Source organism: Miscanthus floridulus, chromosome 5 (assembly GCF_019320115.1).
Source record: "Miscanthus floridulus cultivar M001 chromosome 5, ASM1932011v1, whole genome shotgun sequence".
In the NCBI taxonomy this organism is placed as follows: Eukaryota; Viridiplantae; Streptophyta; class Magnoliopsida; order Poales; family Poaceae; genus Miscanthus; species Miscanthus floridulus.
In genome coordinates this window covers 111,167,882-111,195,686 of record NC_089584.1, presented here as the reverse complement: position 1 = coordinate 111,195,686, position 27,805 = coordinate 111,167,882, and the positions used below count along the sequence as shown (strand labels likewise).

The 27,805-nt window shown below is 48.8% G+C and overlaps 1 protein-coding gene and 2 pseudogenes across 1 annotated transcript; 2 read left to right on the top strand and 1 right to left on the bottom strand.

The window, feature by feature from the left end:
• Window positions 1-2,191: 2,191 nt before the first annotated feature.
• Window positions 2,192-8,994, bottom strand: LOC136450476 (RHOMBOID-like protein 12, mitochondrial; annotated as a pseudogene).
• A 296-nt stretch (window positions 8,995-9,290) lies between these two features.
• On the top strand, window positions 9,291-12,186 carry LOC136453033 (uncharacterized). Its single transcript, XM_066453609.1, has 8 exons — window positions 9,291-9,472; window positions 9,566-9,648; window positions 9,760-9,798; window positions 9,877-9,929; window positions 10,029-10,092; window positions 10,174-10,216; window positions 10,397-10,444; window positions 11,734-12,186. Exons 1-8 carry the CDS (start codon window positions 9,392-9,394, stop codon window positions 11,899-11,901), a joined length of 579 nt encoding a protein of 192 aa, XP_066309706.1. The 5' UTR covers window positions 9,291-9,391; the 3' UTR covers window positions 11,902-12,186.
• Window positions 12,187-12,594: 408 nt separating this feature from the next.
• Window positions 12,595-14,061, top strand: LOC136453032 (probable UDP-arabinopyranose mutase 1; annotated as a pseudogene).
• Window positions 14,062-27,805: the final 13,744 nt, after the last annotated feature.

Below are 27,805 nucleotides of genomic sequence, written 5' to 3'. Positions count from 1 at the left end.
TAGAGCTAACACTTGTGTGTGGAAAACCTCTTGGTGGGCTCAGCGAGGATTTCCTTTACATTGCGGATATAGAGTTTATTTGAAACTTCCACCCAAAATGTTTTACAAGGAAAAAACTTATAACTTGTTCTGATGTATATAACCGATCATCATGTTAATGTTTAACTTGTCATTTAATGATTTTATTTTCTACTGAAACTCTGATAACATGGTTATATTCCGCTGTCATAAGCAATAAATATTATACCCTGATGTTGCATGGAAAGTGATGTAAGAATTGGCTAAAATATTGTAAGTTTTATTCTCCCATTTATGATCCTATTGAAAAACGTGGATTTTCGGGTTCTCTCATGGGGTGTGCTCGACGGAACTGCGTAGTTTAGTGTCCTCCCTTGGGTACTTAGTGTCTAATGGAAGATAAGTACTCTTGGGAGACATTAAATTAGGTGGTTCTACCGTAATTTGACACCATACAAAGAGGATACTATTTTTCTAATGCGACAGGCGATAGTACACGATTATTATGCTGTTGAAATTTTATATAATTTATTTGAGCATCATATAACATCCTCAAATGGAAAAACTCAAAACTATAAAGTTGTAGATCTTGTCGAGATCTACAATTTTTATATAAAAATCATCTTCATGCGACGTCGTAACGAAAAGTTATAATTTTTTCTAAGTTTGAGCCTTGTCACGCCACTCCCGGTGGCGCGACAGAACAATACTGTCGCACCAACGAGAGTTGCGCGACAAGGTTTTTCACATTGGAAACGTTGTCTAACGTGTCAGGTGTTGTCGCGCCAATGCAAGTGACGCGACAGCGTTCTTTGGTCGCGCCAGTGGCACCGGCGCGACCAAAACAGTTAGTTCCGCAAAAAAAATTCAGATACGATTATTATTAAAATATTAAATAAAAAGAATTAAAAATATAAAAAAATCCTCAGCGGACCGGCTAGCCAGCAACACTGTGCACCTGGCATGTGAGGCTCGCATGTCATCCCTCTCTCTCATCGCTTTCCCCACTCCCTGTCGTGCCACATCCAACACTCTCTTGCACCACCGCAGCCCGAGCACCAACACCAGAAGCAGGCCACCACCAACAGCTGGAGCATCTCTGAGCAGTAGAAGCAACACCTGGCATAGGGAGTGTTGTTCAAATGGAGTGGGAGGGAGGGGAAGGATATGGGATCTGGATGATATGTGGGCCCACACATGAGGTAGTGGGAAGGAGATAAGAGAGGGGATGACATGTGGCCACATGCCAGGTGCATAGTATGTGGCTTATCGCAAAGAATAATAATTTGGACATTGTATGGCCCGATTAACAAGTTTGGAGATCTAGATCTGCATATTTGGAAGTTTAGGTACCTCGCGTGACACGTTTAACAAGTTTGAGGGCCTTGATATGCAATGAAGTTTGAGACCTACATGACACCGCTATGCAAATTTAGATATTGGACCGAACATGTAAGAACCGTGTTAGCACTGATTTATGATGCCATGTTGGTGTATGGAGCATGCCGAAACCTATTTAGACCTGTGTTGGAGGCCAGAACAAGTTTAGGGACTTATAGAAATAAAAATAAATAGAAATTTAGGACCTAGATATAGAAACCGTGAGTGTATTTTACTCTAAATTAACCCAAGAGGAAAGAAACGAGCCGTTTCAAAAAAAAAAAAAACGATAGGCCGATAGGGCTTGCCTCGTTTCCAGAGTAGTGGGCCCACGGTGGAGCCATTGTCGTTTTGCGTCGCATCCTCAACCCATTGTTTGTGTCTAGGAGAGATACAAGTACACATGTTTGACAATATTTTCTATAAACTAATTAAACTTAAAAAGGTTTATCTCACTTGGGACTGTCCTAGTGGTCACCCTAGTGGCCTAGTTACGGGCAGCCGACGTGTCGCCAAGGCGCGGCGGCCGCTGCGTCATCTCGTCAGATGATTGTGACGAGACGCCGAGACGGCTCGTGCTGAGCATACGAATCTCGCGAGCACATGATTCAAGAAGGCGATGGGGCCAATTGGCAGAACTCGTGGCCATGTACTGTAGTATGTTTGGATCCCCCAGTCGGTGAAGGCCGCCGCGGGGACCTGGCAGGGATGAAATTCAGGCCCATCGCAGTTCGGTAAAAAAAGAACGAATTGACGTCTTCTGCACAAGGCTGGAAAAGCAGGGGAACTTGAATGAAAACAGTGAACCCCCATTGTCTTTGTCAGGATACATTCTAAAAATTTCAGCTGCCAAAGTTGACAATATACGCCACAAGCCACAACATTATCCAGGACAGAAAGTAGCATGTTTAAGGCATCCCCTCAACTCTAAGCAAATTATCTGATAAAAAATGCAAATCTCAACCCGATGGGCAACAAGGTGGCGGCAGATGGTTGCCTTTGCACTTTCTTTCCATCCACATATATATATACATGACGCTAGAAGATCAGATCCAGCCTTTCCTAATTCGAGCCCACACAAGAGCAGCAACCAGGGCACCCCCTAAATGAGCTGAACCTGATACATCGCCATGCCTCTAGAAAATGGAGGGAAAAAATCGGTTAGCTCCACCTTTGAACAGGGTGACAAACATATAATTCATGGATGTTAGATCAACTATTGTACATGAACAGAATGGCCCGACAGATTATGTAAGTTGACAAACCAATATACTAGACAGACATAAGTTGATTGCATTGCAGATCACCCAAGTGACAATCAAAGCATTTATTAGACTAAAAAGGCGTAGAATTTCATTTCAATATCCAGTTGAGCAGATAGGTGCAGAGGATGTAAGATCAAACAAGAAACATTACAGCCAGGAAATTAAAAACATCATAATAATATATCCAATAATAGATGAGATTCATTGAAAACAATAAAATATCATGATGTTGTAAAAAAAAGGGGGGGGGGGGGGTGTGCAGACCTAGTGCCGGAGGCTCCCACATGAGTGGGGTCTGGGGAAAGGAAAAACAAGGCAAGCCTTCCCCCCGCAAAATTTGCGGAGAGGCTGCTTCGAACCCGAGACCTGGTGACTCAAGTGAGACAACTCTCACCACTGCACCAGGCCTGCCCTTCATGATGTTGTATGGTGGAGAAACCACAGAACCCCCAAATATTCCCACGCCTAATGTGTTGTATGGTCACCACACATAACATGCAGCTCAGACACATTTCAGCCAAGATTTAACAACAACAGGAGGCTCTCCCAGATCCAGATCCTCGTATTGATAGGGAAGACGTTGCAAATAGTTGTTTTTCGATATAACGTAAATGCAGACTTTTCACTACTCTTCAAGTGCTGCACATATATTTTTCTCAAAATACTGGCTCAATTGTAATGTGTAGATACAGTTAACATGTAAACAGTACTACTAAAAAACTCTGAATTTAATTTTCATTGAAGCACCCCCCCCCCCCCCCCAAACCCACCAAGGCCTGCGTGGGATACTGAGGCACTGCCCCCATCCTGATGGAGACTAACCCATAATTACAGGAAATCTGGGTCGACTGGCTTAGGGATGTCTAAAAACTTGGGTCGGGTCCAAGGGGGTAGCTGGGAACCTGGGAACAAGGGACCCCAATCAACACAGGTGGATAATCGGATTGATGTGAACCATGATATGCCACGTGCAAGTAGATTGTAGAAGATCAATGCAATACAAAGTAATAAAAAAACAACAACAAAAGAGACAATAAATTAGCCACATATGCTAGACTATCCAGCCCACGACCCAACTACCTGGCCACATATGGGAATCACGGTCACGCATGCAGCTGTGTCTTTTTGGTCCCGCCTTGCTCCTCGCTTTCTCTCTGCTCAAAGAGACCCATCGCGGCAAAGCCGCCAGCCACAAATCAACCACAGGTAGCCAACATCTCGTACCAGGCAGTAGTAAAAACGATTGCCCATGCTGTCTTCTCTTTTGTATCCCCAATTTCGTTTGAGAAGACTTAACTAATTTTGTGTTGGCTGTTGCTGCTCCTAAAGACATGCAGTCGATCCTGTCAACTGCTATTGGTAGTCCTCTTCAAAAACGTCTGTCATAGTGTCATTACGTCCCAGCAACAGAAACCCAGATCATCTCCCCCTGTTCCTCAACCCAGCCCTTTCGATGGTGTGCTCATGCTGCAGCGGAGTGGTGACCCAGGGAGAAGGGGCGTTGACCCTGCTCGACCCCAACCCTAACTAAGTAACTAGGACGATGTCCCTGGGTCGCGGAACATGCCGTCGACACCGACCCCTGTGACTATGGATTAACCAACAAGTCTCAGCCATCTCGAGTTAAATTGACACCCCTGACCTTGCAAAAGTCTTGAGCGACATACATAAATACAAGAAACAATGACGCACCCAAAACATTCACATGCTATATTAACAAAAACAAATAAAAAAGGTTACATTTGTCAAATTTCGCAGGCAATTAAAAAAAGGAAAAAAGAGTGACACCAAACTATTCACTTACTATATAAGAAATTAAAAATAAAACGATATAGAGCAATAACACATACCTTCAACCTAAGTAAATCAGCACCAATTATGGCTGCGCCCTGAAATGAGAAGAAACAAAGAAATTTTGTGATGAGCAACTAAATGAACAATGGATTGTTTCAAGAAAAAAAGAGAGAAAAGATTCTCACCATAAGTGCAGCTGGAACAGGAATGAGGAAATAAAGATACACTAGTCCCTTGGGATACAGAAAAATCTGAAGGAGGATAGTTGCATTAACTGCAGCACTTGCACCCTGAGTGATGAACACAACAGAAGGAATCAAATTTAGGAGGAAGTAACGTATGTGCAATGCCATCAATAATGCTCATACAGTCATCAAACATTAGACTGGATTAAATTGCCATATCACCTTACATGGGCCTATGTCTACTTTATTCCTCGATACATGATGATTGAATGAATAGTTGTATATTGGGCCAAAACTCTATCATTCATGCACAAGTATATGGTAATGTAGCTTCTTTTAGTATAAACTAAATTAAGACCAGGAAATGATTCACATACAACCCATTTAAACAATTTCAAAACAACCAGTGATCTGATTATCTAGACCCTTTGATTCAAAAGTAATCAATTGCCCCAGTGATATGAATCATTTGATGTGCTGGTTGTAAAAGAATTGACTGAATTGTACAATTGGCAAATGGGTTGTACATATAGCAGTAATCTTAAGACTATGTTGTTGGAACAGGAAACAACATACAAGTCCAGCAACTCTTGAAGTATCCCATCCTTCATAATCCTGCAGGAGCATCATCACTATATCAGAAGATTAACACAAAGATAAACAAAAAAGAAATTCAGAAATTCCATGAATAGACTGAGGAGCATCATCACTATATCTTAGGTAAGGGTGAAATCCAATAAGTTGCCAATACTTTTTCCAGTTTCAAATAGCAAGCAAGAAACTGACCGGTTTAGAGTTTTCAAAGGCTGAGGACCTGAACTTATCACTTATTTCAGCATTGACTGTAAATGGACAGCCTCACCAGGATGTGGAATCCTGATGTATAAAATTTAATACACCATGCATTCTTACCTGTTTCCGATGAGCTAGAAAAGCCTTCTCCAGCAAGAAGAATATCGATCCAGTAAGTGCTCCACCAACGTACAACTTCAATAGAAAGGCAGGACCAAACACATTTACAATCTGATGCAAAAAGAAAAATATAGGGAAAAGGCAATCCAACATTAGCAGCAGAAGGTGATAGATCATTACTACAAAGAACAAGGTAAGAAATGGAGTGACGGACAATCCCATGCTATTGGAGAAAAAAAATTAAAGAATTCATAGTTCACTGCACTGAAGGGCGGGCCTGGTGCAAAGCGGTAGAGTCTTACCGCCTGTGACCGAAGGTCCTGGGTTCGAGTCGCGGTCTCCTCGCATTGCACAGGCGAGTGTAAGGCTTGCCACTGACACCCTTCCCCAGACCCCGCTACAGAGCGGGAGCTCTCTGCACTGGGTACGCCCTTTATAGTTCACTGCACTGGGTCTACCCTTTTTTTTAATTCATAGTTCACTACACACTACACACCACATCTGTTTCTAATGAGATGCTTAATATGATGGGAGAATTGCATATTTGCCACCAATTTCGACCCTCAATTGGAATTTGCCACTAAAAAGTCAAAACTGCAAAATTGTCACCAGAATGTGTCTCGATATGTCTGTTTGCAACCGATTTATACATCATTTAGTGTGCCCAACACTTATGTGAAAAACAATTCAAATAATATATTTAGAAAATCATAATGAACAGGAAAGGACCACCTCAGCCATATCTCTGTTTCTTTCCTTTTTCCATGCGTCAAGAAGACCTCGCCACATCGCGCGCGCGGGGGGGGGGGGGGGGGGGGGGGGGGGGGTGGTGGAGGGTTCCTACGGTTGTGGAACGGGCTAAGTCTAAGGTGAGCATGCCAGATCTGTAATGGAGGAGGTCTTCAAGCCCGTGCAAGGAAGCTTTAGTTGGCTGCAGATGGAACAAGGGCTGGGACCCAAGCAACTTGCGCCGGCAGCAAGACCACTATCCCCAACTGCAGCCGCTCTTGCTTGGTCGTCCTGCCCCTGCAGGTACTCATCCTGAACAGTTGCTGCCTGCCGCACCCTGCTAGCCCTTCCTCACAGGCCACACCTTGTGACATGTCGTCACTTTTCCGGCCTCCCACTCCCCAGTCCTCACATGGCTTCGGCGGCTACGGTGATGGGCTGACGGGGAGGAAAGAAAAAAGGAGAAGAGCAATTGTGTCTGGTAAATGGCATGTGCATGTTCCGTTATTTCAATGGCAAGTTAGATTAATAAGATGCAATTATAATGCCAAACATGCATTTAGACATCTTTAAGCGGCAAATTCACCATATGAAAACAACCGATGGCAAATTTGCAGTTGGCCCTAATATGATATATTTGGTTTTACTACACATCCCATCTGATATAGATGTTGAGTTATGTCTGTGATTCTCAATAGTGCATTGAGCCCTAACTGAAACACATAAGCCTAGATTGGGTGGCTTGCACATATATTCCCTTCAGATATTGAAGCTAAGTTGTTTGTGTGAACCAGATGATAAACTTAATGGAAAATTCTCAATTTAAACCAGTCAAACACTTATTTTGGTTAATGAATAGCTTGGTTGTTAAGTATACTCACGGCTCACAAGTATCTCAATCCTAATTTTTAAATTCATGGAAGGCTAGTCCTAACTCCTAATAACAGAATAAAGGATCCAGCCGAACTTGGCACAGGCTATGTAACTGAGGTATCATTGAAGCCAGCATCACTTTAAAAGGCAAATTATTTTGTTTCAAAAAAGTTGATTCTTGAATTGATAGAGAAAGATAGGAAAAGAAGAATACAACCAGAGTGAATTCAACATTGCCAAAAGTAATGTTATGTTGTAAATTCATACAACGATGTGCCGCTATGTATGGGTGGGGCAGGGGTTCGAGGTTATTCTTGACCTGCATGAGAACGTCTTCTTAGCAAAATGCCCGGGGGTCTGTCTTACCCCCACAGGACGAGGTATTTTAACGATGTGAGTCATGACTTCTTTTGGAAATATAGGTGGCCAAAAAAGTGGACTTACTTTAAATTAGAATAGTATAATACCAGTGAAATAATTTGGTTTCATGAACATTTAAAATATATTGTTACAATTGGCCCTAAATTCATGTTATAGATAAAATGTTATCAAGCATTGGTACAGTCTACTGTTAAAAAAATGAGGCTAATTTTTTGAACTGTACATTGCGCATACTTTCACTAAATTTTCAAGAACCATAGCTGATGACATTGACACTGCACTCAAGCAAAGCAGAGAGCCAGAGATTATAGAACCTCAACATGTCTTTCTCTATTTACCATATTCTTTCTTGGGTTTAAGAACATCGGAAGACACTTTGATTTCCCATTCACTGCAAATTCTTTTCACATAGATTCCCTATTGGGCTATATCTTTCAAGTAACATAAAGGAAGAGCGTGCAACTTACACTGTTCCCAAAGAAGTAGAGGCCAAACATATTGGCAAAGAGGTGACCAGACTCTGCATGGCTGAAAGCACTCGTGAGCAAGGTGTGCAACCGTCCGCTCTTGAAATTGTCTAGTGAAATCTGCTCATTGCAACAATAATAAAGAAACCACTGTTTATTACAACAATGACACCCTGTTCGCTTATGCTGAAATTTGGCTTATGCTGAATATTGTGAGAGGAAAACACTGTTCCATAGCTGAAAAGTAGCATCAAGCGAACAGGGTGATAGTAGCCACTGCTCTAATCTAAAAATTGATCATTTCACTTACCATGAAATGCCTCCTCATGAACCCTGGATCAGCCACACGCCACAGCATAAAGACTGCTACATTCGCACCGATGAGCATCCACACCGCACTGTCGGGCAGACTCCATCCAGTACGCCCTTCCGAAGACACCAGAACCCAAAATGACGAAACGACTACAACAATTCCCAAGTAAGATCGCGCCAATTATGAACCTCACCAGGGCGCGCCTTGGAGGAAATTGGAAGACGAGAACTGCCACCACGAGGTCCTGCGTCGCCGCTGCAACGAGAAGAGATCGAGAGAGCCGGCGCCGCGCGAGGCGGCCAGCCACCGGGACGCGGCGGTCCGCGCGACCGCTGCGACGTCCGCGGCGGTCCTCGGGAGGAGAGAGACCCTGGTAGCGCCGGAGAGGCGATTCCATAGGAGGTGGGCCGACGGGGAGGGGGAAGGGGATGCGGATGTGGGCGCTGAGGGGGAGTGCAGGAATCGGTGGTGGTGGGGCTGGGGTTGGGGTCTGGGTTTTGGGGCCCCGCGGAGGGCGTGCTGCGCGATGAGGGACGGGAACTGCAGCAGCTTCCTCCGCATGGTGAATCCGCCTGGCTAGCTCGAAAAGCTCTGTTAGGCTGCTCCGGCCGCCGCCACCGCCGCCGCCGGCTCGAGCGCGGGCTCCTCGGTGGAGGTTTCGTTTCCAACTCCGAGAAGGGGGGGTTTCGAACTACTCTCGATCGGCAAGCGCCGGATTCCTCGCCGTTGCTGAGCTGCTGCGTCTGTGACTCTGTGTTGGTGACTTGGTGTGGCAGTGCTAAAGTTGGGGCCTGCTCGGGCCTCGGAGAAGGTCAGGTCTGGGCCCCCATTATGCTTCAGTTGGGCCCGATTCGAAGTTGCAGAGGGAATTTCTAGGAGCACTGACCTTGTGGGCTGCGGCCCATTTCACGTAATAATTCCTAATAAAATATAGTTTGGGATCGGACGAGTACGATGCAGCCACGTCGTGAAAGGTTTTAAGGGCAAAGCCGTCGGAGCGTGACCGGGAGAAGAGAAACGCCCGGCGGCGCGAAGCGGAGGAGGGTGAGAACATCGGAGTTTGGCACTTCGGCGATGTCGAAGCGGCAGGGACCGCCGAAACACCAGAACCGCTACGCGTGGAAGCCGAACCTTGGCCAGAAGATCAACGAAACCGTAAGCTCTCCTCCTCCCCTCGCCGTCCCCCCTTTCCCATAGCTTTGGATTGTTCATTCAAATCTAACCGTTGCAAAACCCTCGGCGCCCCAGGAGCCCGGGGGCAGGTTCCGACCTCTGTCAGAGATCACCGGCGTCTGCCAGCGCTGCCGGGATCAAATCGACTGGAAACGCAGGTGGGGAATTGTTATCCCTCATCGATTGTCTAAGCTCATTTAGTTAGTGTGTAGTTTCGATTGTTTTCGTTCCTCTTCTCCTAGTTCCGATTCATTTGTTTGTTTTTGTAGATACGGAAAATACAAGCCCATTGTTGAGCCAGCAAAATGGTAAATCTCTTTCTCTGTTTAGCACGTATACTGAGTAGTGAGCAGAGGTGACATATGGGTATTTTTCTGGTTTGGCAGCCAGAAGTGTAGTAAGCGAAACGTCCGGCAAGCGTACCATAATGTATGCAGAGGTGAATTTTGGCCGCTCAATCTCTCATGCCACTAGGTCTGGTTGTTAAACATTGATATGTTGGATCGTTACTGATTCTGGTTGCCGCTGCTTAATGCAGATTGCTCCAAGGACCTCGGCATATGTGCCAAGTGCTGCACTCGTGTTAAGGAGCTTGTTGGAAGGTGATTCCTGCTGTTCATTCCTGTTGCTGTATCGATATATGCATAATATCTGTAGTTTGATTAATTTGTAATTCTATTTAGGGATGCGAATGAGGAGGAAAGTGAACGCAAGGAACTAGAAGAGGTTTGATTGTGTTATTTGAAGTTGGAACTAGATAGGAGATTGCTATATGAACCTAGTAGAAGAGTTTTTTTTTAAAGCAAATGGCAGAATTTCTGCCTATAAATTAGGAAGGAAAGAGTTGTATTTACATGAGGAGTAGAAGATTATTGTTTTGCGCTGATGACCGAAGTTGTTTTTCAGGCTATCAGAGGTGCTAGGGAGAGGGAAAGACGCACACTTCTTCGTATTGTGAGTACTTCTGTTCAACTTTTCAAACTGAATAAACTTTTGTTCTTATGCACTTGCCTCTATTATTAGTATTCTCCGTGATACAGAAACTGAATTAGCATAAGACTATGGAGACATGAATCTGAAAAGGAAATTGTGTTTTTTTTTATTGTTACTGTTTGGTAAACTCTGGGTCCTTTATTTATAGGTGCTGTTTGGTTCTTGCAACAGCAATGCAAATGGAAATGAAATTAGTTCATTTCCATTCCGTTACGGTAACATCCATAGCTTTAATTCCATTCCCTTTACGTTACAATGCTATAACCAAACAATACCATATTTCCTTCTTAAGACTATGGAGCCATGAATCTGAAAAGGAAAATGTACTTTTTTTATTATTATTACTGTTTGATAAACTCTGGGTCCTTTACTTATAGTTATGTCTTCTATTTCATGGATATCTGATACTTACATTTGTGTTTCCTAATTATGCATCTATATTTTATCTCTTCTTTTTTTTTGCAAATTCTGCTGGCATTATATCTTGAGAAAAGTTCAAACATTTGTATCAGCCTTGGTTGTACAAAATATATACAACCTTTTGTTCCAGAGCTACACTTTGGAGCTTGAGCTAGGAGCCCGTTTTGGCAAGGTTCCATCCAGATCCAGTGAAACCTTAAGATACAATGAAAAGCCAATGCAACAATTGTAGAATCAACCTAGGCTCATTCATATGGAATATTGATACTGACCTGTTGTTGGAGAATGAACAAGTATTTTTCTCACTGTTGCCAATTGAATAATTTTCCTCAAGTGTAGTGTGATGCAGAATCTATTCCCATTGTTTGGACAATTTAATCTGTATCTTCTAAGATCTGTATTTCCTATGTACCGTTGTTTGATACCGAATTCTACTTTATGTAACATTAACGAGTACTATGATTAAGTGTCTTAATAATGAAACTTTTAGCCTACATAAATGAATAATGGAAATGGTTGTATTGAACAACCATAGAGCATGGGATCTGGTACATTTCCCTTTGAAACAAATGCTCAAGTACATGTAAATGCAATACACTGACATTTTCTACTCAAGGTCATTGGAATGCAAGTGGAATGTGATTTTGGTTCCTTATTGTAAGTGAAACTGCAGTTGAATGTTCCAGTTTCAATTCTAGCAGCCAACTTGACTCTAAGACCTTTGTACTCTTGTTTTAAACAATGTTGAGCGTTGATGTATTTATTTCAGCGAAAACTCTCTACACTGATGATTCCAATGACACTCAATATGGTTAATTATTTCATGGCAGATGAACAAAGGCAAGGGTGGGGAGAGTGGGCCGTCAGTCCCAAAGATTGCTGACAGAAGTCGAGAAGGTGATATCTTCCTTGCTGCATCACTTGATGAATACGCCGAACAAGCTAGAGAGCAAGAAGATGACTCAGATGAAGAGGCTGGAGATTTTGTGGAAGATTAAGTTCGGAATGCTTTATGCTGTAAAGATACTTTGTTGGTGCAATGAGGTGATGCTTTTGCGGTCTTTTCTGTGGCAGCTGTAGAAATACTATCGCTCTGTATCAGATTTGATATTCATCTGGTGGTGGTAAGATTGTTGCACATTTCCTGCTGTAATGCTCCAAAGCTTGGAATTGGAAGATGTTAGACTGCGTTGATTTTTAATTTAAAATGGTTGTCTGTATTATGTAGCTTAGTTGGATTCTTGAATTATGGTACAACAAAAGTTAGCCACAGGAGTCTCCAAATTGCTAGCGCATCAAGATTCACTCCGGATCGCATTTGAATTTGTGTAATAATATAAGAGAAAAGTAAACCTTGGAACAGTTGTGCGTACGGCAACGTTACAAATTACCGTTATGCAAAGCAAAGCGACACGCAAGCAAAGGCAAATATTGTCCGTAGGCTGCCGATCCAACGGTCCATCACCCGGTTCACTCGGCAGCTCACCACAGCAAAGGCAGCCGTTCCTTTCCCCGGCAAGCACTCCACCACAGGGCTCCCGATCCGCCATTCGCGCGCGCCACTCCACGGTCCTCGTCGATTCATGTGGTCGCTTTCCGCGGCCGGCTGACGCGTGGAGCATCCCTGCCGCAGCGCGTCGCGGCGCTATATAGCTGCGCGCCCCCTCTGTTCCTCATTCTCAGCGTGCGTCCACCTCGCTCGCCCCCTGAGTCGCGCGCCACCCTCTCTGCTTCTGCACGCGCGTACGTCCCGGATCAAGGCTAGCTACCCGGCCGCCGGTCCGCGATGGCGCCGCCGCTCAAGGACGAGCTCGACATCGTCATCCCGACGATCCGCAACCTGGACTTCCTGGAGATGTGGCGGCCCTTCTTCCAGCCGTACCACCTCATCATCGTGCAGGACGGCGACCCGACCAAGACGATCAAGGTGCCCGAGGGGTTCGACTACGAGCTCTACAACCGCAATGACATCAACAAGATCCTCGGCCCCAGGGCGTCGTGCATCTCCTTCAAGGACTCCGCGTGCCGCTGCTTCGGCTACATGGTCTCCAAGAAGAAGTACATCTACACAATCGACGACGACTGCTTCGTGAGTTTCTCTATTAATCTTGTGTACGTTGCTGCTCCTGCGCAATGCGTGCATTCTCCTCCTTATTCCGCTGCCATGGGTTCGTGCAGGTGGCCAAGGACCCCACGGGCAAGGACATCGACGCGCTGGCGCAGCACATCAAGAACCTGCTCTGCCCGTCCACGCCGCTCTTCTTCAACACCCTCTACGACCCCTACGCGCCGGGCGCCGACTTCGTGCGCGGCTACCCGTTCAGCCTCCGGGAGGGCGTGCCGACGGCCGTGTCGCACGGGCTGTGGCTCAACATCCCGGACTACGACGCCCCCACGCAGCTGGTGAAGCCCCGGGAGCGGAACGAGAGGTACGTGAACGCCGTGATGACCATCCCCAAGGGCACCCTCTTCCCCATGTGCGGCATGAACCTCGCCTTCGACCGCGACCTCATCGGCCCCGCCATGTACTTCGGCCTCATGGGCGACGGCCAGCCCATCGGACGCTACGACGACATGTGGGCCGGATGGTGTGTCAAGGTAACAGAACAGCAGACGATTTTTTTTTTTCACATGATGATTCACTGCACGCCCCCAGTGATGCTGCCGCCGCCGCTGCGCAGGTAATCTGCGATCACCTGGGTTTGGGCGTCAAGACCGGGCTGCCCTACATCTGGCACAGCAAGGCCAGCAACCCGTTCGTAAACCTCAAGAAGGAGTACAAGGGCATCTTCTGGCAGGAGGACATCATCCCATTCTTCCAGGCCGTCGTGCTGCCGAAAGACTGCGACACCGTGCAAAAGTGCTACATCGCGCTCTCGCAACAGGTCAAGGAGAAGCTCGGCAAGGTCGACCCCTACTTCATCAAGCTCGCCGACGCCATGGTCACCTGGATCGAGGCCTGGGACTCGCTCAACTCCGGGGGAGCATGCCGTCGCCAACGGCAAGCCCAAGAAGTGAAGTAGATTATCGACGCCGCCGGTACGGCCGGTGGAGTGACGACGGCTCGGCTAGCTCTCGTACGTCGTGTAGGTTGCGTGCATCTGCAGGTTCAAAGCTGTTGCATTGTGTTTCTTACTGCATCACATGGAGTAATTAGTTCGTGGCCCTTTTCCCTTTCTCTTTTTTTTTTTCTCGTCATCAGATCGAGTCGAGGTCATTTTCTTTAGGTTCAGTGCCGTACGTCCGTTCTCAGGGATACGAGTGTTTCCTTGTATTATTAATTACACTACTACAATGTGAGAATAAATTGAAAATGAAATTGCGTATGCTATCAGGTTCAGGTGGTCGACCATGTTGTTTTATTTGATTTGAAGCGTTTTGACACGCTCTGGTTCGACATGTTTCGTCGCAAAAAAAAAATTGATATACAGCTGTGGTGTACAACACATGTACGTAAAAGTTACCAAACAAATGCACTCGCACACGGCACGCCTACGATCCGAGTCGAGCCACAACTGGCGCCTCTGCTGTGGCCTGTTTCAATCCAAGCAATCGACCGGCCCAGCCGGAATCAGGGGGCCACGGGAGAAACTGCCGTCAAGCGAGAGTGCCTGGCACGTGAGCAAGGAGCGCCTAGCCATAGCCCATAGAGGATACAGCCACGTATACACTGTTGTCCCACGTTGCGACTTGTACCGCCAGGTGGGGCCGACGATCCACGGAACTCATAGCAAACCTTTCCAAAGTGCCCTTTATTATACTGTTATTAAGATCCAGCCATAAGTAAGGAAATCTAAAAATATTTCGAGTTTGTATATTAAAGCTAGTCTTTCTAAACATCCCTAAATACCAGAATTCTCTCCTACAATCACAAGGTTAGCCCCGGCATCTCCCACGGGACACGTTAGCAAAAGATTTTAACCGTTTGATCTCCTATCGTCTGGCTCAGGTTCCTCCCACCATCGTGTTACTGTTTGCTGCCCATCACCCCCTTCTCCTCGTAGAAAAAAGAGGCTTTTAACTGCGTGTTATTAAAAAAGTTTACAATTACGCATAAGCTATTAAAAAAGTTGAGCCTCCTACGAGTGCTATCGTTCTGAACTTCTTTGCACTCCAAGTCATTCCAGTCTTTGTTCTGTTTGTTTTTTACCGTTTGATAGCCCTTACATATGGGCTCGATCAGTGTAAATGTCCAAAATACCCTTCTCTTGTCCTATCCTCTTGCTTCTTTCTCTCTCTGTCTAGTGGGGCTAAACTGTCAGCGACCCAGCTCCACCTTCCTCCTCGCCGCGCGCCAGCCTTGTGCCGTGCCGATGCCAGGGTGGAGCTCGCTCGCCCGCGCTTGCTCTCGCGGCGGCCGGGCGGAGCTCCTCCGCACGCGCGCCCGTGGTGGCCGGGCAGAGCTCGCCTACACCCGCGCCCGCGGGAGGCCGGGGCGGAGCTGCCCTCCACGCGCACCTGTGGCGGCTGGGTGTAGCTCCCCCCAGAGGGCGCTCGCGGCGGCCGGTCTTGGCGAGCAGGTTGTCGATGGCGGAGAAGATGACGAGCTCAGCCTCGGCGCGGGAGGACTCGAGGTCACGTGACGGTGGGATGTAGTGCTGCACGTACGACAGATACGTCTCCTCCCCAAGCATGGACTGCTCCAGCAGCCACGTCATGAACCGGACACTGCGCTCGTCGAAGCCCGGCCACACACGGGAGTGCTCTAAGAACGTTGCGAACGGGACGCGACAGTTGGGTTTGGTGCGGAAGCACGCGAAGTCCACCAGGTACACCGCGCGTGGCCAGAGCATCAGGTACAGGGGCTTGAGCTACGCCGAGGTGTCGTAGTGGAGGAGGGCGCAGGGAGGCGGCATCCGCGACGCGTGGGTGATCTCCACTGGGCGCACGAGACTGTGGTTGCGGCGAGCTCTACCGGGACACGTGCAAGACGATGGCCGCCTAGAGCACAGCTAGCAGCTACGCCTGTGGAGGGCCATCCAAGCCGGTAGCGGCAGCATAGTCAGGCACGATGCGATGCTCGGCAGCGGGCGAGTCGGTGCAAGGCAGCGTGAAGCAGTTAACATGTGCTTCGGCAATGGCATTGGCAGCGCGCGATGTCACCGGGGTCAGCAGCGTGGGCAGCAGCGCGATGCCTTCTCATGTTCATGCTCACCGTGTCGCACGATCGCCAGTTGAGGGGACGTGAGCTGGGGCTCATCGCTCTGGGGTGTTGGCGTCTCCACGTCTCCGTCGACCTTGGCCTTGGCCTCCTGCACCGCTGAGGCTCGCCACCACGCCAAGCTGGGAGCCAACCCCACCGTCTGCGACCTCGTCAAGCCAGCATTCAAGCCTATGGCCACACCACCTCGAGCAGTCAGGACGACAACGAGGGCGGAGAACCAGGCCACAGCACAGAGCTCCCTCAGCCCTTCATGTACACAGGAAAGAGAAGAGAAAGAGAGAGAAAGAGAAAGTTTGGGTGGCTGACAAACGGACCCCACTGTACGGTAAAATGGTCATTTCACCTGTCTGTTTGACACCGTTAAATAGAAAAAGTGGACGGAATGGCTTGGAGAGCAAAGAAGTTTAAAACGATGGCGCTCGTGGGAGCTCAACTTTTTTAATGGCTTGCGCGTAATTGTAATTTTTTAATGGCACACAGGTAAAAGCCTCCAGAAAAAAGGCCGTCCTCTATCTCTCTCTCAGTCTCAGCCAGCGGTGGGCATGGAGATGGCGGGCCCCTGATGGCGCGTCGGTGGCCCCCTCCCTCTCTGCCTCCTTCCTCCCACTCTCTGCTCTTGCCCTCCTCTCTCTTTGCCCCTCTCTCCCCACGCGACGGTGCAACCAGGCAGATAGGACAAGGCGGCGGCGCACTGGGCGGCCAGTGGCACGCGATCGATGGCCACCCCCACCCACGATGACGCACTGGTGCGACCACATTCAGCACCCCATGGTGGGCTCAGATCTGGCGGCGGCGATCCCTGATGTGCGCTGCGCCACCGCGGCTGGCCTTGATCCAGCATCTTGATCTCGTGCGCTCCCTCTTCGCTCATTAGCCCTCCTCGCGTCACCCTTGCCAGCGCTGCCATCTCTCTTTCCCCCTCTCCCCATGCGGCGGCGCATCAGCTAGCCCTTCCTCTCTCTCTCTCTCTCCTCTCCCAATGTGGTGGCGCACCAGCCGGCGGTGACCATAGCCACGGCCATCCCCTCCGCTCCCCTGCACATCGTGCATGCCTCTCTCTCTCTCCCCCTCTCCTGATGTGCCTTAGTGTAGGTAGGTCCCTACCATGGCGTGGCCAGCGTAGGGTAGAAGCATGGCCTCGAGGCCGCTCGTACTCATCTCCGAGTTTCATCTTAGTTTGTCCATGTGCCTCTCTTTTTTGCAGTGCTTTCCCTGGTTCGTATTTCTCAACTAAGATGCCATATGATCTATTAATTTGGGATACAGCTCCATACTGCTAGCACGTATTTATCATATGAATTTCATTCCTGCACAATATTTTTTACTGAATTGAGTGCTCCGTCCATGAACAAATACTGCTTTCCCCTGATGCTTTGTGTAAATGATGGAAATGTGTTTTTGTTATATAGCTTGTGATGAAAATGAAGTCCCATGTAATTTGGAAATATGGACTGATGATCTTCAAATAGCCATGGCATGTTCATGAATACATATGTATTGCTATCTATTTATTGATCTTACCATGCCACTTCCCAAACCTAGGTTTATTGCAAGTCCATGTGCTGGTGCTATACCCCACTCCTCTCTACATCCACTGCTTTCTATATATGCCCGCAACATGAATTGCTACAGATGATGCTTGTCGGGGACCAATACTAGGGTACCCAAAGAGGAGAAGCTAATGGTCATCAATATTGATTCATCCGAGCAGTCAAGAGCGTGACTATAGCTTCAAGACCCCTAGGTGCACGGGCTCTACCTTGCCTGACCTCTGGGGGTGGCCTCCGCCTCGCCCGACATCTGGGTCGGGGCCCACCTCACCCGACCTTTGGGTCAGGGGCTCCATCTCGCCCAACCTCAAGGCCACAAGCTCCACCTCGCTCAACCCTTGGGTTTGTGCTCCGTCTCATCTGACCCCTTAGGTGCGAGCTCCATCTCGCCCAACCCCTTAGGTGCGGGAATCGTCTTGCCCGATGGGGACCCATACCACCACCAACCACTCTAGGTCCAAGCGTATGGGTCTGGGTCAAAATTCTAACACCAGTGAAGAGACTAGCGTGCCTCGATGTAACCCATGGCCATGACGGGTCATACCTGATGGTTCACATCAAGAATAGCATCGGGCGTGTCGGCACTATTCTGCCTAACCCTTGTACAGACGATGATGGGCGCGTTAGTTCACCACGACGTCCATTGAGACGGGATGGAACGCCATGACTGGCAGATGACGCCTGCACACGATGCTAGTGACAGATAGGGCCATGATGTGGAGCTGTCCCTATTGACATCTATAGGATCGGTGGGGCTCGCATGAAGGAGAAGAAGGCCCGGTGATCCTGAAGGCCTTCTCTCTCTCGTTCTTCTCTTTTCCTCTGCTATAACCCGTACTTTCCCTTGGCCTATAAAAGGGAAAGCAGGGCATCTCATAAAGGGGATCTAAACCGATCGATCCTGATCCGCACGAGATCAAAACACGAGATAAACACACAAGAACACAACACAAACACACGGCTGAGCAGCGATCAAGCTCTAGGCACCTGTTCACTCCTTCTACTAGAGACTTGGGATCCTTTCCCTCTCTGACCTGTTTGTGTCCCTTACTACAAACTTTCAGTGCTAGTAACACGAGCAGCAGCGATGAAATAGACATAGGGACTTTTTGCCTAAACCAGTATAAACTTCATGTCATCTAAGCACACCATCTGAGCCAGATGCGCAATACTAGAAATTTACTCATCGATGGTAACTCGAAACATCGATAGTTGGCGCGCCAGGTAAGGGGCTTTTGTGCATCTCGACATCCACATCAGGCCTCAGATGGGTAGTCACAGCATCAGCTGGGTCCTGGGCATGCACGTGTGCTTTGGGAACCTAGACTTCATCATCACAATGGAGGGAGAGTTGGTGCAGGCTCCCGCCGCCATCCAACCTCTCCACTTTGCCAGCCTCGACGCGATCGCCGAGGCGCTTGAGGAGCGACCAACTCCTCGGCTTTGATTACGGGAGGCTAGAGTGCCAGCTCGGTGCTTTCTTGGGACCCCGACTGTCCTAGGAGGACCTAGGCTGCCTCACCTTCTCGTTTGCCAACGTCATGACAAAGCTTGCTGGAGGAGAGCTACTCTCCCTAGAATACCTCGTCTAGAGCGCCCCAACGATGCTCCCATCTGGTCTATGCAACGTCGCAGAGACCGTTGGCCACCTTGTGGTGCAACACACTCCCGTATGCCCCACAAACGATGAGTTCATGGGGATGACCAAATATATCATGGAATCTTTCCATGATCTCCTTGTAGGAGAATCAGAATCACCCTCTAGCTCTGACTCTAGTAGGGGGAGCCATCACCCCTCTCGTGAATGTTTCATGGCAGGTACCCCTGAGGGGCACGTCGAAAGCATCCATGAGGGAGAGGCTACCCCAATGAATGACCTCGATGATAAGGTCAACGGGGATGCAGGGGCCCCACCTGGCCTGTGGGTGGAGCAGCTAAAGGCCCAGCACCAAGAGCTCAAGGAAGCATGACTCTAGCTAGAGCAGGAACACATGGAGCTCGAGCGAGAGATCAAGCGCCATGGAGACAGAGGGCGTGCATGTGCCGTGGCCCACGGTGTGAATTGGAGGATCATCGAGGACAATGAAGCCCTCCCACACTTCACCAGGGTGAGCCAGAAGATCACTGCTGTGGTGGCCTTGCTCCGAGGGCTTGTAGGGCCCTACAACGCCCGAGGATCATCGGGCCCATCGTGAGATTCGCATGGTACTCAAGTGTGCGGCGGCACAGTAGGCTGAGAGCTCGATGTCCCAATGACGTGAGCTCGATGCTAGCCAGCACACGCCCTTAGAGCGACCCAACAAGGACGTGTCAGTCCACCAAGCGTAGCATGGTGGTAGGCCACGCACCGTGGTCCTGGTGCATGAGCATCTCGACCGTAGCTGTGACACGCATGACACCCTCAATGCCCATAGGCATGCTCATGGTGATGCAAGGGAGGGGGCTAGCCATGGCTACCACCCTCATCATGGCGGATGCTACAACAACGATGAGGACCAAAGGTTGAGCCCTGACTTCCTAGGACCTTAGGCCTTTGGCTGACACATCCTAAATGCCACCTTCCCACCATGGTAATGACCACCGAGAAACATCCCAAAATACTCTTGGGAAATGAACCCCAGACTGTGGTTTGAGGATTATCATCTTGCTTGCCAAGCTGGTGGAGCAGATAATGATGATTTCATTATCTACAACCTTCCATTGTTCCTGGTCGATTCGGCATGAACATGGTTGGAACACCTTCCGCCCAACAGAATTCAAAGTTGGGCAGACCTGAAAGAGATCTTTGTGGGAAACTTCTAGGGCACATACGCGCATCCTAGGAACCAATGGAAACTCTTCGTGGGTACATCCGGTGCTTCTCTCATCAGTGCAATGAGCTGCCCAACATCGCCAATGCCGATGTCATAGGAGTGTTCCTGTCTAGGACCACCTATGAGTCAATGGTCCATAAGCTAGGTCATAAGGGCCCCTGAACCACTAAGGAGCTCCTCGACATCGCCACCAACCACACCTCGGGCGAGGAGGCGGTCGAAGCGATCTTCGACTGCCTCAAGGGCAAGGCAAAGCAGGACAAGGACGCCGGTGAAGGTGCCTCCAACCATCCTAACAAGAAGAAGAACAAGTAGCGGCGCGAGGGCTCGCTCGTCGCCATCGCCGACCGCAAGGGGGGTCAGAAGCCCGCTGAGGGCACCCCAGACCACTTTGAGAAGCTACTCGAAGGACCATGTCTGAACCATGCTTTCCCTATCAAGCACCTATACAAGGACTACATCCTCATGAAGTGGTTCTTGTCTAGAGGTTCCAACAAGGGGGAGCATAGGGGGGACCCCAAGCCAGCCATAGATGACGCCAAGTGGAAGGATGGTGGATTTTCAATGCTGGATGGCTACCTCATGATCTTTAGAGAGTCAGCAGCCTATGACTCCAAGCGCCGCCATAAGCTTGCATGCCACGAGGTCTATATGGCTGAGCTATCCACGCCTACCTTTCTTCGATGGTCAGAGTCTTCCATAACCTTTGATCGGACTGACCACCTAGAAAGCATCCCGTAGACGGGAAGATATTCGCTCGTGGTCGACCCGATCATTGGCACAAAGTGATTCACCAAGGTGCTAATGGATGGAGAGAGCGGCCTCAACATCATGTACACTGAGATGCTCGATGCCATGGGCATCGACTGAGCACGCATCTGGCCAACTGGGGCGCCTTTCCATAGCATCGTGCCTAGAAAGCAAGCCATGCCACTTGGGCAGATCGATCTGCCTGTCACCTTTGGGGATCCAACCAATTATAGGATGGTGACCCTCACCTTTGAGGTGGTCGGGTTCCATGGAACCTACCACACCATTCTAGGACATCCATGCTACACGAAGTTCATGGCCATCCCCAACTACACCTATCTAAAGTTGAAGATGCTAGGTCCATGTGGTGTCATCACCATTGGCACCTTCTTCCAGCGCACCTACGAGTGCGAGGTCAAGTGCTATGAACACGCCATAGCAATCAGTCGCCTCCAAAGAGCTATGCGGCCATCAGGAAGGAGGTCATCGAAGAAGCACTCGACCCCAACCGGTCGATCAAGTCTTTTGAGCCTATAGAGGGTGACAAGGAGGTCCTCATAGACCCTAGCGTCTCCAAGGGCAAAGTGGTGCGTATTGGCACCACTGCTTTCCTCCAAATAGGAAAGCGCGCTCGCCGACTTTCCTCCATTCAATAGAGACATCTTTCCATGGAGACCCTTAGACATGCCTAGGCATTCCAAGAGAAGTCACCTAAGCATGCCTTGAAGATTAGGCTAGGCTCCAAGCTAGTGAAGCAGCGCCTACATCACTTCGATGAGGAGAAACATAGGGCCATCGACGAGGAGATTGCTGATGCTTTTGGCAGTCGAGTTCATCAATGAAGTATACCACCCCGAGTGGTTAGCTAATCCTATTCTTGTATGAAAAAAGAGTGGGAAATGGAGAATGTGTGTTGACTACATCGGTCTCAATAAGGCATGTCCAAAGGATTCATTTCATTTACCACGCATAGACCAAGTAGTCGACTCGACCTCAGGGTGCGAAACCCTTTGCTTCCTTGATGCGTACTCTAGGTACCATCAAATCATGATGAACAAGTCTAACTAGCTCGTGACATCTTTCATCACCCCATTCAGATCGTTCTGCTATGTCACAAAGCCATTCGGTCTGAAAAATATGGGGGTAACATACCAATGTTGGATGCTCAAGTGTTTTGGGGATCTCATCGAGCGAACCATTGAGGCCTACGTGGATGACATCATGGTCAAGTCCAAATGGACTAACCAGGTCAGAGCTGACTTAGAGCAGACCTCCGTGAAACTCTAAGCAAACGACATTAAGCTCAACCCTAAGAAGTACATTTTTAGGGTCCTAAGGGGTATGCTGCTGGGTTTTATCGTCTCTGAGCATGGCATCGAAGCCAACCCAGAGAAGATCTTGGCCATCATGAGGATGGGACTGATTCAGAACATAAAAGGGGTACAGCGAGTTACAGGGTGCCTCATCACGCTCAGCCGCTTTATCTCATGCCTCAGCGAATGAGGTCTCCCCCTCTATCAGCCTCTAAAAAATGCCAACCCTTTCGAATGGACGCCTGAGGCCTAGGAGGCGCTTGATATGGTCAAGCAGCTTTTGATGAAGGCCCCAATCCTAGTCCCTCCAACCAATGGGGAACCGCTTCTGCTCTACATCGTGGCCACCATGCAAGTGGTCAGCGCCACCCTAGTGGTAGAGCATGAAGAAGAGGGACACGCCCTCAAAGTGTAGCATCCCATGTACTTCATTAGTGAGGTCATGTCTGATTCCAAGACCTGCTACCCCTAAATCTAGAAACTCCTGTATGCCATCCTCATCGCCAAGAGGAAGTTGCATCACTACTTCGAGTCACATCCACAGACAGTCATGACATCCTTCCCTCTCGGTGAGGTCATCCAAAATAGGCAGGCCACAGGAAGAATCGCCAAGTGGGCACTCAAGCTAATGGGTCAAGGCATTTCATATACCCCTTAGATGGCCATCATGTCCCAAGTGTTGGCTAATTTTGTTACAGAATGGACTGAGATCCAAATGCCACTGGCAGTCATTGACCAAGAGTACTAGACGATGTACTTCGATGGATCGTTGATGAAGAAAGGTGCCGGCGTAGGGATAGTCTTCGTTTTGCCCCTTGGGGTACGCATGAGGTACATGGTTTGCATCCATTTCCCCTCCTCCAACAATGTGGCTAAATATGAGGCACTCATCAATGGCCTACACATCACCATCGAGTTGGGTATCCAATGGCTTGACGTCCGAGGTGACTCCCAGCTGGTCATCGACCAAGTCATGAAGGAATCAAGCTGCCACAATGCCAAGATGGCCGTGTATTGCTGAGAAGTCTGCCAGCTAGAGGACAAGTTTGACAGTCTTGAGCTCAATCATATCCTAAAGCATCTCAATGAGGTGGCTGATGCGCTGGCAAAAATGGCATCCGGCCAAGAGCCAGTGCCGATGGGCATCTTCGCCAGTGATCTATACAAACCCTTGATCTGCTATGAGGAGCCAGCACAGACCGATGACAGACCCCCTGCCCTAGGCTCAGGGGCTAACTAGCCATTGACCCCGAAGTCATGGAGCTTGATAAGGATCTAGCGACAGAGCCCGACCCTCTGGCCGATTGGAGGACACCTTACCTCGACTACCTCCTCCGTGAGGCACTACCGATGGACAAAATAGAGGCTCGGCGGCTCGCACGTTGCGCCAAGTTCTTTGTCCTTATTAAGGGTGAGCTCTATAGGCGAAGCCACATGGGGATCCTACAGTGCTGCATCCCCATCGAACGAGGGAAGTAGTTGCTGAGTGATATCCACGGTGGGGTCTATAGGCACCATGCCACACCTAGGACCCTAGTTAGAAACACATTCATTTACTGGCCGACCGTAGTAGCCGATACTGAACAGATTGTGCGCACCTGTGAAGGGTGTCAATACTATACTTGGCAGACCCACCTGCTAGCCCAAGCACTCCAAACGGTCCTCATCACGTGGTCATTCATGGTCTGAGGGCTCAATCTGGTTGGACCCCTCAAGAGGGTGCCTGGGGGCTATACACACTTGCTTATCGCCGTAGACAAGTTTACAAAGTGGATAGAGGCTTGACCGATCTCTGCGATCAAGTCTGAGCAAATCATGCTGTTCTTCCTTGACATCATCTATCACTTTGGGGTCTCGAACTCTATCATCATGGACAACGACACACAATTCACTGGGAAGAAGTTCCTCTAATTCTGTAATGAATACCACATCCACGTCGATTGGGCCATCGTGGCGCACCCCCGCATGAATGGGTAGGTCGAGCATGCAAATGGCATGGTCCTACAAGGCCTCAAGCCTAGGATCTTCAACCGGTTGAATAAGTTTGGCGGATGATGGGTCGTAGAGCTTCTCATGGTTACACACCATTCTTCATGGTCTATTGTTCCGAGGCTATCGTCCCAACCGACCTCGACTATGGAGTGCCAAGGGTTAGGGCGTACGATGAATAGGGAGCTGAGGTGTCTCTCGAGGACACCATGGACCAGCTAGATGAAGCGTGCCATGTCACCCCCCTCTGCTTAGCCAAGTACTAGCAAGTGTTGCACCGGTACCACAACCATCGAGTGTAGGGTCGGGCCTTCAACATCAGGGACCTAGTGCTCCACCTTGCCCAGAGCAACAAAAACTGCCACAAACTCTCTCCACCGTGGGAGGGACCATATGTTGTTGCAGAGGTGCTCCGACCAGGCACCTACAAGATCAAGACCATTGATAGCGAAGTCTTCATCAATGCAAGGAACATCAAATAGCTACATCACTTTTACCCTTAATATACGCACACTTTCTCTTATCAGTTTTGCTATCAACTCCCCGATCTTGAGTGACATCTGACCTAGCAACGGTAGGGGGTCGGGCCTCAATCGGGGGCTGATAAGAGCATATCTATCTGGTGAGCATTCTCTATGCCCAACCCCTTCTTACATTAAGACCTAGAAGCAAGGGTCATGGAAACAAATGCTGAGTAAGACTGGTTAGACTATAAGAAACCTACACCCCAGCGGCTACGGTATTTTTGCTCACCAACATGATCAGAGTTTTTTCCTACACCCTGAGCTTCTTAAGACTTAACTACAGAAAGAGTCAGAGCACATTTAAGAGTATATCTACCTGGCAAACATTCTCTATACCTGACCCTCTCTCATGTTAAGATCTAGAAGCAAGGGTTATGAAAATGAATGCTGAGTAAAACTAGTCAGACTGCAAGAAACCTACGCCCCAGCGGCTACGGCGTTTTTGCTCACCAGCGTGATCAGAGTTTGTTCACCCGCACCCCAAGCTTTATAGCCTCAACAACGAAAAGGGTCGAAACGCATTAACCTTTTTATACAAAAAGTGGAGAAGGGCTAAAAATCTATTTAGCCATAACAAAATTTAAGAGCTTGTCCACTTATAACGAGTTTGTTGCCTGGCTTATCTGCCTAACTAATTTATTGGGGGGAATGATCTTGTCCTCTATCTCCGTAGGCAAGTCCTGTGCCAGTAGGTCACCCAAGTCGATCGGATGGCTCAGGCCACTGCCAAGAGATGGTTAGGGAGCAGTGGAATGCCACATGAGAGCTATGTCGACCCTATCATGAACGACGAACCCAAATTCCACTCGGACATATCTAGTAAGAGCTCTCTAAACCCATCACTCGAGCCATCAAGGTAAGTCCTATGCCAGCGGGTCACCCAAGTCGATCGAACGGCTCGGGCCATTGCCGAGAAACAGGTCACCCTTAATTTACGCATGTTTTCTCTTATTAGTTTCGCTATCGACTCCACGATCTCTAAGTGACACCCAACCCCAGCAATGGCAAGGGGTCGGGCCGCACTCGAGGGCTGGTGAGAGTATGTCTATTTGGTAGACATTCTCTATGCCTGACCCTTTCTCACGTAAAAAAACTAGAGGCAAGGTTTGCAGAGACAAATGCTGAGTAAAACTGGTCGGATCGCAAGAAACCTATGCCCCAGCGACTATGGTATTTTTGCTCACCAGTGTGATTAGAGTTTGTTGCCCGCACCCTAAGCTTTAGCCTCTGCCTTTCTAGGAAGGGTTTTGAGGGCCCATCGGTGGAATCTCCATCAAGGAGAGGCCAGTAGGTCACTCAAGTCGATCAGAAGGCTCGGGCAGCCACCGAGAGATGGGTTATGGAGCCATGGAATGCCACAAGAGGGCTATGCCGACACCATAATGGACAACGGATCCAGATTCCACTTGGACACATCCGGTAAGAGCTCCCTGAACCCATCACTTGAGCCATCGAGGTAAGTCCTATGCCAGCAGGTCACCTAAGTCGATCGGACGGCTCGGGCCGCTGCCGAGAGACGCTTAAGGAGCAGTGGAATGTCACATGAGGACTATGTCATCCCCATCACAAATGATAGACTTAGATTCTACTCGGACATATTTGGTAAGAGCTCCCTGAACCTGTCACTTGAGCCATCAAGGTAAGTCCTATCCCAGCAGGTCACCCAAGTCGATCGGATGGCTTAGGCCGCTACCGAGAAACAGGTCACCCTTAATTTACACATGTTTTCTATTATTAGTTTCACTATCGACTCCATGATCTCTAGTGACACCTGACCCCAGCAACGTCAAGGGGTTAGGCCTCACTCGGGGGCTAGTAAGAGTATGTCTATTTGGTAGACATTCTCTGTGCCTGACCCTTTCTCATGTTAAAAAACTAGAGGCAAGGTTTGCCTAGACAAACGCTGAGTAAAATTGGTCAGACCGCAAGAAACCTATGCCCTAGTGGCTACGATGTTTTTGCTCACCAACGTGATCAGAGTTTGTTGCCCGCACCTCGAGGTTTAGCCTCCACCTTCCTAGGAAGGGTTTAGAGGGGCCCACCTATGGAATCTCCATCAAGGAGAGGCCAGTAGGTCACCCAAGTCAATTGGACGGCTTAGGCCACCACCGAGAGACAGGTTAGGGAGCAGTGGAATGCCACATGAGGGCCATGCTAACCCTATCACGGACGATGGACCCAAATTCCACTCAGACATATCTGGTAAGAGCTCCTTGAACCCATCACTCAAGCCATCGAGGTAACTTTACCAACCCCCACTTTACTTTCCCAGTGCATGAGCATTCATTCATCCATTCTCATACATCCAAGCATCGCATATGCAATTATTGCATCATAACACTTCGCATCGTGTCACGAAGCGGTAGTCATTTCATTAGATATGAGCGGCGACCGACCGAGGTTTGAAGGCCGGCCCACAAAGGGCTCGAGGTCGCCTCGTGTCAAACAGAGCTAGGGGAGAAAACACATATGAGCCCCATCGGCCTTTGCCTGACTCGCTCAGAAGCGGACAGGGTCATCTTGACCTTCTCATTCGATCCTAACCTCGAGCCAAGCCCACAGAATTTCCATCGAGGGGAGGCCAACCAGCCACCTGAGTCAATCTCTAGAATGACTTAGGCATCTACCGGGAGGTGGGTTAAGGAGCAGTGGAATGCCACATGAGGGCTATGTCAACCCCATCATGAACGATGGACCCGGATTCCACTCAGACATGCCCGTTAGCAAGCTCACCGAGCGTGACACTCGAGCCATCGAGGCAAGTGTCCTTAGATCAACCCCTCTGGTTGTGGGGACCAT